At 37.9% G+C, this 16,366-nt stretch overlaps 1 protein-coding gene across 21 annotated transcripts in view; it reads left to right on the top strand.

Annotated features, from left to right (window-relative positions):
• The window catches only part of INPP4A (inositol polyphosphate-4-phosphatase type I A), a 110,256-nt gene that overhangs the window by 78,172 nt on the left and 15,718 nt on the right, over positions 1 to 16,366 (top strand). For 19 of the 21 annotated variants that reach the window (XM_056491161.1, XM_056490992.1, XM_056491418.1 and 16 more), the window contains 9 exons: positions 2,181 to 2,364; positions 3,846 to 4,064; positions 5,191 to 5,329; positions 8,289 to 8,321; positions 10,882 to 11,054; positions 12,757 to 12,880; positions 13,717 to 13,843; positions 14,214 to 14,354; positions 15,532 to 15,629. In XM_056491161.1, coding sequence (XP_056347136.1) covers positions 2,181 to 2,364; positions 3,846 to 4,064; positions 5,191 to 5,329; positions 8,289 to 8,321; positions 10,882 to 11,054; positions 12,757 to 12,880; positions 13,717 to 13,843; positions 14,214 to 14,354; positions 15,532 to 15,629 — 1,238 coding nt within the window. Of the gene's footprint in view, positions 1 to 2,180; positions 2,365 to 3,845; positions 4,065 to 5,190; positions 5,462 to 8,288; positions 8,322 to 10,881; positions 11,055 to 12,756; positions 12,881 to 13,716; positions 13,844 to 14,213; positions 14,355 to 15,531; positions 15,630 to 16,366 lie in introns of all 21 variants that reach the window. The other 2 variants (XM_056490044.1, XM_056490133.1) reach the window with 1 other exon arrangement.

The raw sequence follows: 16,366 nt of genomic DNA, 5'->3' as shown, positions 1-16,366 counted from the left end.
TTTCCTTTGTTATTTCCAATGAAAACTACTTGGAATGAGAAATTTTTCTGCCAGTGATGGAAGATAATTAGGATAATTTTATTTATTTTAAAACCTTAATAGTGATAGATTTGGCATGGTGTATATTTTTGTAATCCATGTCTTTATTTACACATTTTCACATAATATTTTTCTTCATTTTGTGGTGTTCAGTACTATCAAAAGCAGACATTACTGGATTGTTCAAAAATGGAGAAGTTTTGCTCTAAATTACTCTTATTAAGGTTGAAACCCTAATTCACTGAGAGTATAAGTCTATGTTACAGTTTGCTGGTATAATACAATGAGAGCTGTTCATTTGAAAAAGCATTTGCAGGTTGTAAAGTAAGTATATGTGATCTTTACACCATAATTTTCCCCCAACCATCCTAGCAAATGTTTATGATTAAAAATATAATAATTTTAATTCCAATTTCAATATGCTGCATGGCCTTTTCTGCCAACTATGTCTTTATGCATGTTAACCACACTGTCGTGGAAAGAAATTGCTCAGAGGAATTGTCACTAAGATCACTGGTCACTAGAAAGCACAAATCAAGTACAGGGAAAGCCCTAAAAGCTGAGATTAATTTGCTGTATGGCATAGCAGTACTGGGGAGTGGTTGTTCTCTGCCCCACTGAGGTGGGTAACCAGAGCATAAACAAGGAAACTTTCAAGAATTGCTTCTGAGTTACATCCTTTGAAAACAAATCCTTCATCTTTCTTTTGTAATGGAGCTCAGGCAGACACTGGCATTAGGCTTCTTCCTTGCCATAATATCTGTTGAGGGACAAGAACTGGAATTGTGGCATGATTTTGAAGTGTGCCCCAGACAATCCTCATGTCCTACCTCACAGATACACTGCAGAAATTAACAGCATGGCTCTAAGGGTAGCAGAGGAGTTCACACTCCTTGGAGGCTGTAGTCTCTGATAACTGTGTCTGAAAAAGAAACTCCTCTCCATGCAAGCTCTCAGTGTGGCTGTCTCCATTTAACAGTGCTGAGATCCGTGCAAACAGTAGATTCTTCTGTGCTGTTACTATGCTGAAGCCATTCATGACTGAACAACAATAATGAAATTAAGATAATACACAATTGGTGTCTCCTCATGCTTGATGCCATGTCGTGAATGGGCATCACACTTGGCACAGCTGGAGATGATGTAAAGGTCTGGTCTTTGGGTACCTTTCCTACTGGGAAGGAAGAATCCAGCATTTTGCTTGACAAAGGGAGCAGTGGTCAGTTGGTTCCAAATAATTAACTAAGAGCATAGCTTCAGCTTTGAGTAATTTTCTGAGTTAAAAGGCAGCTTTTGTGAATGACTCTTTTCAGGTGGGATGAAATTACCCTTTGGAAGTGCTATTCTTTCTCCAGCAGTTGTAGAGCATCTGTCTTGGATTGGATAAGCAACTTCTGTAGACATTTAAACTTAAAAGGGCATAAACCATTCTTTACTGTCAGATAAGCAATCTTAGTGTAGCTGCATTATCCCCATATAAAGATATGTTTGTCCCTAGTTTAGTATATTGTGTGCTAACAGAAACTACACAAACAACAGTGTCCTTGGATTAGCCTGAAGATGCATGTTGATTTTTTACATATCATAAAATTGCTTTTGCTGGTGTAACTTGATTTTGGTTTGCAATAGAGGAAATTATATACTAGCAGAAGGATGTTTTTGTTAATACCATGAGTGTTTGCATTACGGATCTTGTTGGCATTTCTGTGTTAGAAGGAGCATAGATTTTCTTTTCATGATGTTAGTAGATACGTGATAAAACATTTTTGTAAACAAGGCCTCAACGAAGTATCTGTGTTGTAAGGAGAGGGAGAATGGAGCAATGTTGCTCTGCAATGATTCTGTATCTGATGGCAAAATCTGTTACCCACATTCTCCTCAGCAAACCTGTCCTCTGGTGTACAGGCTCTGCCCACAGCCCCTTGGTATTAGGGATTAGTAAATCTGCATCTGAATGCTTTCAGTAAAGGCAGAGAAGTGTCTAGGATCATGTTCCTGCTGTGCAATTGCCCACTGGACTTTCACTGTTGATCACTAGTTTAGGTAATTTTTTGTTGTCTGCCATTAATTCCCCAGCATGCCACTGTAATGTGTGGACCTTTAGATCAATTTCCCCCCTAAAATCAATCTTTCTTTTCCAGCACTTCAACAGGTTCCCAGTCTATAATATACATCCCACAGGACATCGTTAGAGCAAAGGAAATTATTGCACAAATCAACACCCTGAAAACACAAGTCAGTTACTATGCAGAAAGGCTCTCAAGAGCTGCCAAGGATAGATCAGCTAATGGCCTTGAAAGAACACTTGCCATCCTAGCAGATAAGGTAGGAGAATAATTCATTTCTCTGCTGAAGCATAGTGTATATTTTTTTCTGTCTGTACGTTTAGTAGATTTTCTTGAAACATCTGTTTTAACTTTTTCAGTAGTGTGTTGTAACAGGCAGAGTCTTAAAAAGCAGTTGTATCTGCCTTTAGAAGTTCCTGTTTTTATTTACATTGTCTCCTACATTTGACACTCTTGCCTTCATCTTTTCTTGAAAGTACAGTGGAGAGCAATGTCCTCTGATTCCCTCTATTCATTAATCACATTGCAGTAATGTGCATTCTTCACTTTCTTTTATATCCTTTTCTCCATAATCACCTTATTTTTTAAGGTTCTGAGTCATCTGTCAAGCAGCAGCAACTGTGTGAAGGTTAATGAAACAATTCTGTATTTTTCCACTGGTGAAATAAAGAGTAATAGTGACACAGCCTTTGCTTGAATTATGGGGGTGTAAACCAGTTATTTCTTGATGTGTGCTAACAAAAAACAGGCTGGACCCACATACAATCTGAACACAATCTTACTGGTAGAGAAACCCAAATACAGTTTTATTGACCTCTTCCGTCCTTGAAGCAGATCTGAAGGCTCTAAACAGCAGTAGTGGCTAATCAGCTTGCCATAAAATGTGCCAGTGGAAGGGATATGCATACAACTTTGTAAAATGGGACCTCATTGTAAATGCATTATTTATTATAATGCTCATTCTAAATGAGTACAGTGTATAATTGATCTGTGGGATTTCCTACAACTGGATTATGTGAATATATGACATATTAATGTCTTGTTTGTACTTTTTTTAGTAGACACACAGGCCACATCGTTTTCATATTCATATGACTTACAAAAATCCTTTAATACAACATGGCTAAATAAGACAGGGGACAAATTGCATTTATTAGTGGGTTGAACCTTCAGCCTTCCTCTTAAGTCTTGTTATGATTTCGGACAGGATGATTGAAGCCTGATCCTTCTGGTGTGGCAACTGTTGTGTGGGGTATAAAAATAATTTAATAGAGAATATAGTGAGTTGGAAGGGACTAATCTGGATCATTCTGGTCCTGCACCCCCAGACTCACACCATGTGCCCGAGAGCATTGTGCAAACGCTTCTTGAACTCTGTCAGGCTTGGTGCTGTGACCGCTTCTCTGTGGAGCCTGTTCCAGTGCTCAAACACCACACATGTCTGCACCTTGTTCTAAGCTGAAGTGCAAATGAAGATGATTTGCACATTTCTTAGTGACATTTTCAATAATTGCAAGTCTAATACAGTAGTACAGTCTTTGAAAATGTGTCATTTGTGTTTTGGGATGATCCTATACTATATTTTTAAGGTAATTCTGTAAAGGTATTCAAAAGGCGCCTTAAAGCAATAGTTTATTTTACAAAATACTACTTCTTTTTTTCATTTTTTAAAAAATTACAGCATAGATCATGTATGGAATAATGGAAAGTTTTCAAAACATGGGGTTTATTGCTTTTTAGACTCGGCAACTTGTCACAGTTTGTGACTGCAAGCTGTTGGCAAATTCAATACACGGACTGAATGCTGCAAGGCCAGACTATATAGCTTCAAAAGCATCTCCAACCTCTGGAGAAGGGGAGCAAGTGATGCTAAGGAATGATCAGGATACACTTGTGGCCAGATGGACGGGAAGAAACAGCCGATCTTCTCTGCAGGTGGACTGGCATGAAGAGGAATGGGTATGTTTGCACAGCGGAGTGATGAATCCTTTGTTCTTTTGACTTTCTTTTTTAATAAGCTCTGTAGCTGCTCACCAGATATGGGATGAGTATGTAGTAGGTATTTGTCATCTAGCAAAGACGTTGTCTCTATCCTGCAGGAAGTTACTCCTTGGCATGGGAGTACAAGTAAGCTTTAATAAATATTTCTGGATCTCCTAAATTATGGAAATTGTTACAGTAGGTGCACAGTGTTTTTAAGGTGAGGCCCAAGGGAAAGTAAATAGCTTTTAAAGTGAAAAACTGAACATACTACAATGGGCTTTTGCACTCTCCCAAATAAAGTGTATTTTGTAGGTGCTAGCTATGCAATTTAGCCTTCCTCTTACAGAAATTCTCCTGTAACCATTTAGAACTTGCAGTTGATCACTGTTTTGAATATGAACAGCATTTTAAAACAAAGTATTTAAATGATTTTCCTTAACATACTGCCAATCAAATGAGAATTGGACTGTGTAAATTCTGTCATTGTGTTAAATAAACAGAAGTTAACTAAATCTCACAAATAGTCAAGATTAATTAAAGCAATTGTTAATATTGTGAAATACCAATTTTTAAAAGAAATTCAATTCATTTGGGAAATGCATTCTTGCTAATTGTAATTATTTTGGCATACTTTGACTTATAGTCAAAGTCACAGTAATAAGATACAAATAAAGCTAATTCAGTATTTAGACATTACTATAATGCAGTAATTTTATCTGTTCACTGAGTTACAGAGAAAAAAAAAGATGTGTGATTGTATACAATTATTATGTCAAACATGAATTTCAAGAGTAAACAATGGTGCCAGCTCGAAATTGGAATAATAATGCAGGAAGAGGAACTTAAAATTGTTTGGCAATCTTACACAGAAAACAGCTTTGCAATTTACCACAGGAGTAATGTCACTACATATTGTTGACATCCTGGTATACATTGTTTATATATCCATAATTTGTGTTTGCACACATGCAACCACAATAGCCCAGAGGAAACTTTGCAGAGGAATTGTGACTAGAATCACAGGAGCAAATATATCACCAAGGGATTTGCTACCCAACATCTCTTTTGGTTTTAAACTGAGAAAGAAATGTTTTATTTTAAGGAGAAAGTTTGGTTGAATGTCGACAAAAGCCTGGAGTGTATCATCCAGCGAGTGGACAAACTCCTCCAGAAGGAGCGCCTGCAAAGTGACAGCTGTGAGGACGTTTTCCAGTGTGACGTCAGCAGTACTAGTAAGAAAGGTAATCGGGACAGTCGTGCCTACTGGATAAATCCAGAAGATTTAAATGAGACCTCATCATCCTCACCACCTTCATCATCCTCACCACCATCTTCATCCACACCGTCCTGTGCATGCCATTCTCTCAGGACAAGTGCGTATGCCAGACACTGCTTCTCACTGCTGCTCTCCTCCTGTGTGCTGGCATCATTCCTAAGCCTCCCTTGCAGCCCTCCATGTGTTCTTAGCTCAGTGGTGGTGTTAAGCAGTGATGTCAGGCAGAAATAGCTGTTGGTAAGCCCATTACTTATTTTGAAATCCTGGTGCCACTGAAATCATTGCCAAATCCACTGATGGAAGTGGCACTTGGTTTTCACTCGGTGTGCTTTAAAACCAAACAGTTTTAAAGTAAAACAGCTGTATGGGCTATCACGTGACAGACACCACCTCTGGTAGCTTTCCTGTTGGCTTCAGCTTCTTTGCAGCAATCAAAGATTATTAAAGGTAAATAAAACATGAGAGAAGTGCAGCACTACTGAAAAACTGATGGTCCCCCAGCTGGGCTGCTAAAGCATGGGAGAGGACCCCAGTCAGTCCCATTAGACTGAACTGATTGTAGATGAACCTAACGGAGTTCAAAGCAATTTTAACCCAAATTGTGGTGCTGAGACAATTATTTAGACTTCTTGTGAGCTGGAATGTAGGAATTGGTAGTGCAAGCTTTTAGTTGAACAATCCATTCAAAACTTAAGCTCAAGTGGAAGCTGTATTGAATCCAGTGTAAAGCTGTGAGCGTGTGAATGAAATACATCCTTATCAGTTTAGATTGACAGTTTGTTAGCTGTGCATTAAATTTCAGAATTATTTTATTTACTTATATATTTACTTCACTTATTCTCACATTCTTTATGTGTGGTCACTCTGATTTGGCCACTTAATAGCGCAGGTGGGCTAAGTGAAGCTCTAAAAAGACTGATATGTGTTCTCATTTGCTTTGTCCTGTTCTGTCTTACTGTTTGATGGCCCTTTGTCCCTTATGTGTGTCTGTGACTTCATGTCCATCACATTGTTAGTGTTGCAGTGGAGGGCAGTGCCTTAAGAAAAAAAACAAAGAGGAAGTGAAAATTAATGTTAATGTATTTTTGCGTAGTTTTGCATGTTGCCTGTAGTTTATTTAGTAGCTTAGATAACCACGTTTTTCTAGATTAGGCTGACATTTTTCTGTATTATTAAAAAAAAAGATTAGACTGACATTTTTGTGTATTATTAAAAAATAGGAGAGTAGGTTCTTGTTTCATTAAACTTCGACTAAATTTCTGCTACCAGTTTGATACCTATAAATGTTTTTGTTTGCCAGCTAGTTTACATGAAGTTTTATGTGTATTTACGTGTAAGTTTAATCAGTAACCTTCAATGCACATTGACATTTATTTATATCATTTATGATAAAATATTGTGGATTTTTAATATTAAAAATTCACAAAAATTCAGGAAAAATCTGTGATGACTGGTATCAGAAGCTTTTCCCAAGACAATTTGATGCTGAAAACAACTTAGAACAATATTTTTCTACCATATTCAGTAGATCTTTTAATTCTGCTCTGGATCTTGACACTTGCACCATATAAAAGTGGAATTGGCTGCATGGACCTACCAAGGATTTTGTTAGTGCAAAGAAATTCTGTAACTTTTCCCTGCTGTCCCTCCAAAATAGGAAAAAAAAATCTTTATATTTAACCAAGAGAACCTGGGGCAGAATTGAAGGACAAAGAAGGTCCTTTTGCTAAGTTCAGAATCACATTTTTCTTGCTGTTTTATATTCAAAGAATTAATGTTTTTCTTATTAGTAATTCTATGTTTTGAATAAATGAGCAGAGAGCAGACAAATTATTTTGAAAGCAATGTAAAAAACAGCCAAGCAAGATAGTTCCACAATTGGTAAGAGAGAAATAGTAAAATTTTATTGAAGGACTTTAGAGATTCTCTCTAGAAATTAATGTTTGTGAAAGAAAATACTGACTGAAACAGTAGAGGGGAAACTTAAAAAGATATTTTTCAAACCTACTTTGGTTATTGGCTTAGATATTTATTACTAAAATCGCATGGGGACATATAGTTTCTTTAGTGAACATGATGAATTTTAATTTACTGAGAGATTTTTTTCTAATTATCTAGCTGAGATGATTGTCCTGAAGCACGCTATTAAATTTTATGTTTTCTCTTGTTATGTTCAGATTTATAATTAATTGACTAGTGAATCTAGATATAAAAAACAGAAGCTTAAATTCTGTAAGCTTAGTAAACTACTTTTCATTAATGCAGGGCTTGCTATAACAGGGAACATGTTTTTTTTTTTTACTGTTAGCATTGACCTGTAGTATGTTTTCATCTGACAGCTTGATCCTCCCACTGAAGTGAGTATGGAATACCCACAGACTTCACTGGTGGGGTTCCAGCCCTTAATATGAGTTCTAATGTTTCTGTTAATTATCTCAGAAATTGTGTGACAGAATTTTGACTAAGGTAGCGAAGTACTGGTTTTTTATTTCTCTTGCATTGTGGGTGCCTTAATGTCATTTTCTGTTAAGTGCATTGAAGTTACTGCTGATCTTTTGCTCTTCTGTTTAGCAGCCTTACTGCCAGCTTAATCTGTAGTTGCAGTAAGCCAGTGGTTCTCAAATTGTGCACTGTGGATCACTGGGGATTGACAGTGCCCTTGCTGGTAATCCACAGCGAGCCTCTGAGCTAGCAGGTACTGGCTTTCCTCCAAGTCCCTATCCAGGTGTTCCTCTGACCTGAACAATGGAGTGGAGGAGACAGCCCGTGCCCTCCATGACCGTGGGCAGCAAAGTATTTCTGCTGAGCTCCTCTTCTCTCAGTGAAAATGTTTGAGAACCCTGGCATTGAGCATTTGAGTTGCTTGTATTTAGACTGTGTTGCTGCTCCTTAATCATGCATGTTGCCCCTCCATTTCTGTGCAGATTGCAGCCCTACTCCGGAAGAATCTGCCCCAGGTATGTGCATTCATGGCTTCTGCTTCTTCTGAAAACTGCAGGGTTTTGTTCACAGTTAAGTGAACAAATGCCTTGCTTTAAGATGGACCATTTTGAAATGGCAGTGCTTTACAACACCACGTGAGTTACCTAAGCTGTTGAGAAGTTATTATTTCCTAAGAGTGCAGGGGGTATCTGGTCATTTTGCATGTCCAGATATGGAAGAGTGCTTGTTCAGGGCCTCTTTGGTTTCTCCAATTGATATGTTTTAGCAAACTGTTGTAGGGGCAATGTCACCAAATGTCATTGAAGTCTGTGGGAGTCTGACATTTCAGACATGCCCTTTCACATGGGCTGTTGAGCTGGCCTTTCTGAATGAGAAGTCAAGCAGAACATGGAGGAGTCAACAAGGCTGATGGAAAATCTTTGTTATGGGTGCACACCAAGTAGTATTGAGGATTGCAAGTCTCATATTTCAGGATACAGAATTTAGGAGTCTCATCCCAGTGTTAACCTTCTTTCTTCTTGTCCCTCTGTACTTAATATGAAAAGACTAAAATATATTTTCAAGGCTTTGGGGGACATCTATTTTAATATTTTTATTGATTTGGAGAAGAGAGACCCTTAGGGTGAAAAAAGCAAGAGCTCTTCCCACCTGATATTACATCCCATAAGCTTTATGTATTTGGTTCTCTTAATAAGACATTACTTTTTATTAAATAGTCAGTAGTATATAGTCAGCAAAAGCTTGCTATGTGAACTCATTGGCCTTCCCAACACCCCTACCTTGTTCCAATCTAATTTGAGACTGGGAGTGCAATTCGTTCTATTCCTGTTTACTGTTAACAGCAATTACCATTGACTGAAAAATAAAAGAAGACAGGTGACACCTCAATGAAGTAGGTAGCAAAAATCATTTAGGACTTTGCAGACTGACAAGGCTTTGTTTTTCATGGCCAGAATTTCAAACCAGGAGAATACACAGCACAGAGGATTTTTGCTCACTACCCCAGATGAATCCCTGCATTGTATGTGAATGGTGGGAGAAAAACCTCCATCTAATAATTGCATTATCTTCATCAGTGTACTTTGTGATTACCAAAGATAAACATATCTTTCAAATTAAGTGCTGTGAGACACACAGTTTTAAATCTTTGCTGAGTTAGCAACTATATTCATGTATGTGCATACAGTCAATGAGGTGATGATGTGCTGGAAGATATTTTCAGTTCTTGTTATTCTCATTTGCTTACTGAAAAGCTCTTAAATGCAGTAAGAGAAACACTATTAGTATCATCTATATTTTACTTTCTAAGTGTTCACAAGGCCATATTATGGCATCTGACTAATTTTGAGGTAAAATATTTAATAGAATTTAAAAGACAAGCTGTGATTCCTTGCCTGTTCTTTTGATGTTTCCTGCTTTTTTTAAGGCAAGGAAACAGTCTAACAGCTTCCCCTTTGTGTAGTTTGTTAGGTTATCTATCTACCACATAGAACAAAAGCCAAAAGGATATTTCTGTTAATCTTGCCAGATATGTTTCTGTTAGCAGACTTCCAGAGTTCCCCTCTTTGGCTGGTTATCAAAGGAACATTTATTATTACTGACTCTTAATACTGCCTTTGAGTCAAAATCCCAAACAATTTCCTTTCAGGGGCTTTAAGTGTCTCATTCATGCAGGTTCTAGTCTGTACATTGCCTTGTTTCTACAGCCAACTAGGGTGGGAGCTGTGTGTGTGCTGTTAGTGAGCTCTGATGCTTTTGAAAAATAAAACATATTGTCCTGCCCTTTAAAAAGAGAAGAACTTGGACAACTCAGTTTCACTTCTGAGCTTCCTGTACAGGACCTTGAACAGAATCCCTTTGGGTCATATCTTGTGTATTTCAGTGGAAGAAAAACTTTAATGTATTTCCAAGAATCTGTATGACTCCCATCTAAATCACTATGTTTAGTATTTCATGTTATCTAGCTTAAAGCCTTTAAATCTGCTCAGGAGACAGGAAACAAAAGAATGCCTACATTAATTTCTCACCTCACACCTTATTAGTCTTAGCTGCAAATAGGAGATGAGCATCATCTTGTCTCACTGAGGTGCTGAATGGTACACCTATGTGCCTAGAGATTCAAAAGGCAGGATGTTTGGGAGGAATCTCATTGACAGAAATGGCTAAGCAGATGGTCCCTGCTTCTGTAATACAATGGACTCCTTACTGTCTGTCCATGTATGTGCAGTGAAAGGAACATGCAGTTACATACCCTTCTGTATATATATTTATTCATGTTTCTGTTATGATTTCCAAATCAGCTGTTGTACAACATGATGTGTGGGCACAAATTTACATGGTCTGGAAAGTCATAACAGCTTTACAGAATAAAATTCTCCATATTTTCCTCATGCAATAACCACACTGTAAAGTTACTTATTACAAGGCAGTGAATAACCATCCAGTCAAAATAGAATGAGTTCTAAATGGGAATTATCCACAACTCTGACTTGCAACAGGAAGTTTCTTCTTAATGTGTGTTTGTTTCAAATAAAGTGCTTCCACTGCTGCTAACTTTTTTTTTCTTTTTACCAGGTGAATGGAGTGAAGCTCTTTATCCCTTGCTGACCACACTCACTGACTGTGTAGCCATGATGAGCGACAAGGCAAAGAAAGCCATGGTCTTTTTATTAATGCAGGACAGTGCCCCAACAATAGGGCTCTGCCTGAGCCTACAGTATCGCAGGGATGTTGTCTTCTGCCAGACTGTAAGCAAGCAAATGTGCATGATTTGATTTCACTTCCACATTTAGTGGGGTTTCTGTAAAATATAAAAGATTATTCTTTCTGGAATTTTTCAGATCTCTTCCTGGGTTTGACAGATTTCCCCTCACAAGCTGTGCTATCCTGTCCTTACTGGTTACTTGCATAAATTTGACAATACATAAGTTAGGTGTCCCCTTGGATATACATTCACTGTTGAAAACAAAAAATATTCCAGAACTTGTAAAAATATACTTCTGTATTCAGAAACAACCTTTGCCTTCCTATGCTACCGAGCCAAATCAGAAGTAAGGTGTGAAAGAGGGGGACAAAAAGGTCTGTGAGTAGCAGGTGTACTCCCTCAGTTACCTTTTTTTTTTTTGTTTTCTACATTGAGAAACCCAGCAGGACATATGGTACCTAAGGACAGAAGTCCAGCTAAATGAAGAGAAATTATTTCTTAGGTTCTGTTTCTGGACCTGCTGGCATCTCTTGTGTCAGACACTGACTAGCAGGTGTCTGCACTAAAAATTTCCACTGGCCACAGAAAACAAATTTTTCTGCCCACTACACTTCTGTCATGTGTCTGCTTTCCTGGGAAATCACTATCTTGTTCACTTAATTCAAGCAGTTTATTTCTTGGACATCATTGGCAGGGCTTATGTCCCATAATGTATTATCAAAAATGTAAAACAAGTGACAGGATGAGAGGAAATGTCCTCAAATTGTGCCAGGGGAGATTTAGATTATATATCAGGAAAAAATTCTTCGTGGAAGGGTTTATTAAGACCTGGAGTGGTGTACCCAGGAAAGTGGTGGAGTCACCATCCCTGAAGTGTTCAAAAAAATGTGTGGATATGGCAGTTGAGGACATGGTTTGGTGGTGCTGCTGGGTTGGACTTAGTGATCTTGGAGGTGTTTTCCAACCTTAATGATTCTTTGATTCTGTGATCTCATAGAGATAAAATCATGGAATTTTCCTATATAAAAACCACCTCATAATGCAGATATTTTTTAAACTCCTTTGAATATGTTTACCCATAATGATCAGAACTTTATTCTCTTCTGTTTAACTCTATAACAAAGTCATGTACCTGTGTACATAGTAAGTGGCCATTGCATGAGAAATTCCTTTGTTGAAGTGAATTAAGACTAGTATTTATCTTAGATAATAGTACTGACCTTAGTACTAGATCTTCAGGATCTTGTTCTGAATATCTTGTAACACCAGAGTTTAAATCTGCATAATGCAAATAGATACTGCATTTTTAAGCTTTCTCAAATGCCATTTTTGAAAATCAGTAATTTATTCATATAATCAAAATTCTTGGCCTGGAACTAGCTCTGTTGCTTTTTTGTCTAAAACTGAAGTAGTTCTCTAAGGAGAAACTTCTGTAAATCAGAAGTTGTAGACCCTACCACAAGTGATCATGTTCAGAAAACAAAAAGGTGTGAGATCTACAGCAGCCCCATTTTGAGACAGCTTGTGAGATGAAGGCAGCATGCCTTGAATCTGATTTTATGAATGTTTTGGGTTTTCATTGGTTGGTTGTCTTCAGCTGCAAGGAAGAGAAGATGTTTAAGGGAAAAGAGCATCTGTTTGACAGATTTTATTGCACCTCTTATACATGCTATCATTTTTGTTTGGGGCTGAAGAACTTTTTTTTTTTTTAATCATTTCATTCTTGTCTGTTTCCTCTCTCACAGCTGACAGCTCTCATTTGTGGTTTCATTATCAAGCTGAGGAACTGCCTGCATGATGATGGATTTCTAAGACAACTCTACACCATTGGCTTGCTGGCACAGTTTGAGAGCCTGCTGAGCACTTATGGTAAAGGCACAGGGCCAGGGGGTGGGAATAGCTGTTGAGTCAGCAAATTCTGCATTAAATTGGCTACAGCAGGATGTGAGTGTTTGGGCTCTGCAATAAAATCTGCAGCTCAGCTTCAAAATTATTTTGAAAACTGAAATGAAAAACTAGATTATAGCTGAAGTACTTAATTATCTAACAACTCTGAATTTATTCACACTTAGCTGAATTGCTTCTAAAAGATAAAGTGTACTTCTTTTATAGTAGAATGTCAAAGGTTTAAGAAAGACTAAAATGTATCACAGTGGTCTTTGGGGTTTTTTGCAGAAAATAATTGGATGAAAGTTCTGGTAAGCTGAGAGAAACTGTGCCCAAAATACACTTTTTTGAATTTTCTCGAAATTCTTAGTCTTGCAGCACAAAGTGAGACTGAAGAGGGAATATAAAAAAGGAAAGTACTTCACTCAGAAGTGCTTGACTCCTGTGTCTGAAAAGCTGTCTGGATGCTGGGTAGGGAATGTTTTTCCAGGCAAATCCTGAATACTTTGTAGCTACTCCAGTGCAAAGGTTATCATGGCTCTGACAATTCTGAGAAGTACTTATTATCATCATCTAACTTGGAAAATCAGCATATAAACTCCTTAAAGAACAGTAGTCTGGACTGTTCTAGAGAACTGGTGTTTTCTAAACTCAAAAAATCAGCCATGACATTGTAGGTCAAGGGGAGGCCTTGGCTGCAGCAGCCCTTCATCTGTGGAACTTGTTCATGGAGTGATGTCCTACTGTTGTCATCAAATTGACAAAGGGAAGTTATGCATAACAAGTAATTACAATTCACTTTTTCCTCTTGGATTTAGGTGAGGAGCTGGCAATGCTGGAGGACATGAGTTTGGGAATCATGGACTTGAGGAATGTAACCTTTAAAGTAACTCAGGCTACATCAAATACATCTACTGATATGCTGCCAGTGATCACTGGAAACCGGTAAATAACAATAAACATACTTCATTCTTGATGAGTGAGAACATGCCAAAGTTTGGCTTTTTCTACCCAAGTTGAAGAAGAACTGCAGTATTAATGAGCAGAGCAAAATCAGCTACTGTCAGGAAATTGGCAGATCTGATTTGATTGTCGGTAAGGATATAAATGCAGCAGTTGCTGCAGGTTTGCTTTTGAACTGGAATAGATTTTCTGACTAGAAGCAAGTTGTGGCAGTTCCTTAGAGTCAGTTTTTGATGGCTGCTTTTTAATGGTTATATTATATTCTAGGTGTTATCCCTCTTCAGATAAATAACACATCCTTTGAATGTAGCTTTTTGATCCTTATGTCTAACAGCTGTTTGTTTCTTTTCAGTGATGGATTTAACGTGAGGATCCCTCTGCCAAGCGCCTTGTTTGATTTGTTGCCGCGCGAGATTCAAAGTGGAATGTTGCTGAGGGTTCAGCCTGTTCTCTTCAACGTGGGAATCAATGAGCAGCAAACTCTAGCAGAGAAGTAGGTATCCAGTCAGCCAAGGTCAGCCTTACTGTCAGCTCAGCAGTGGAACTATGTTGATGTGGAACTGCACTCTTGATTTCTCCAATACATGAACATGGGAACACTGTTCTAAATGAATCTGCCACGTATTTGTGAAGCTCCTTACCTCATGGGTTTGAGACTAGTGCAGGTTTATGTGGTTCAGATGTGAATTTGCAATGGGAGATATATCAAGGGTTATTTAGCACACAGGTGTTCCTTGTGACTTAAGACCTCTGTGAGTGACAGATCACTAGAGGCTGAGATCATTCTGGATATTGCTGGATATTTGCTGTCTTGGTTTTGCACTCTTCCTGAGACTCCCTCTCCTGGTCGCTGTCGAAATTCAGGATAATAGGCAAGGTGCACCTCTGTTTTAACATCCCCTTGCAGTATTTATGTAATGCAACACTGCTGTTGTAAAGCTGAAAAATATAATTATGAAATTATATTTGCTAGGGAAACTGTTTAGTTCTGGAAAATCCGGTGGATTCCCTCTGTTATGGCCACATCCTGTAAAGAGTACATTGATAGAGCCCTGCTCCAGCAGAGCACTCCAGTGCACACTCCAGACAGCCTCAGTACCAGGCTGGAGTGTGCACTGTGCTGGTGGACAACGAGAAAAAGTCTAACAAAAGCATTCTAGCAAATGTCCTCTGTTGCCTACAAAGGAAGCCCAAGATGACTAGCACAGTATATAGCACTCTGTGTATGCAGATACATTTAGATGAGAGGAATCAGGGCATTGTTGGCAATATATGTTACTTTCATGATTTATTACTCCTAGATCCATATTTTTCATTTACATAGATAGTAAATGCATTTTTACAAATTTAAATTTAAGTAAAACAATTTTCCAGGTATGAATTTAATATTGAAAGGGAGACATGAAAGCCAAAAAATGTAAAGTACTATTTTCTACAAGATTTTTCTTATACCTTCCTTCCCTTTTCCCCCTTCATACTCATATGAGCATATAATGAATCATTACAACAGTTCTCTGTTACACTTCACTTGGCATTTGAATGGTTAAAGAACTCCTGGGATGAATCTTTAAGCTGGTTTTTGGGAGACATATTGCCAAGTAGAGTTGTTTCAAAGAAAAAGAGAAACATTTTACCTTGGGCTTAATTGTTCCTTTCTTCTCCTTTTAAAGGTTTGGGGACACCTCACTGCAAGAAATAATTAACATGGAAAGCTTAGTGCGGTTGAATTCTTATTTTGAGCAGTTCAAGGAAGTTTTGCCTGATGATTGTAAGTATTTTGTAATTAGTGACAAATTTGCTTGAACAGCACAATTCAGCTGATTTTTTCATTTGTTTGCTTTATGTTGGTTTTTTAAATGTTGATGATACACCAGCACTAGTAACCTCCAAGAAATTATACAACTCTGTTGTAATACTTTAGTACTAAGCAGAGTGGATTCAGGAGGTTTAAAGGTCAGACTGATTAACTTCCATTTTTAAGGTTACTTTTACATCTCTAAGTGGCACTATGTACTGTATAATCACCCAGTTAGGCAGCAAGATTGTTGTAAGGTAAAGATGTAAAAGTGACAGGTTCTAGCAGCAGCACTTCTATGTACAGTTTTCGGTGATGCTCCCTACACTTATGATAAAACCTGTACAGAGAGCAACTGCCAGATTTTAAGAACTCAGTCACTTCTCTCTGTTTTTCCTTTGGCACTTCCCTATGCCTGTTGCATCTGCAGCCAACAACAGAGAACCTGGAAGAGAAACAAAAGCTACATGCTTAAATTTTACTGTTTTGGTGGGGGTTTATTTTGGCTTTTTGGGGTTTTTTGGTTGGTTTTTTTTTTAACTGGTTAATTTCTTACTTGTTAATGCTTGGGGTTTTTTTGAGAAGGCGGTGGCATAAGTGTTATTTACATGTGACCACAAAAATGGTGAAAATTCATCAATTCACCATTATTACAATCAAACCTCCTCTAAGGTTATTTCATGTGTCCTACAGTTGCAGTTTTATTCCAG

This window comes from Oenanthe melanoleuca, chromosome 1 (genome assembly GCF_029582105.1).
Source record: "Oenanthe melanoleuca isolate GR-GAL-2019-014 chromosome 1, OMel1.0, whole genome shotgun sequence".
Taxonomy (NCBI): domain Eukaryota; kingdom Metazoa; phylum Chordata; class Aves; order Passeriformes; family Muscicapidae; genus Oenanthe; species Oenanthe melanoleuca.
This window is presented reverse-complemented; position numbering and strand designations above follow the sequence as displayed.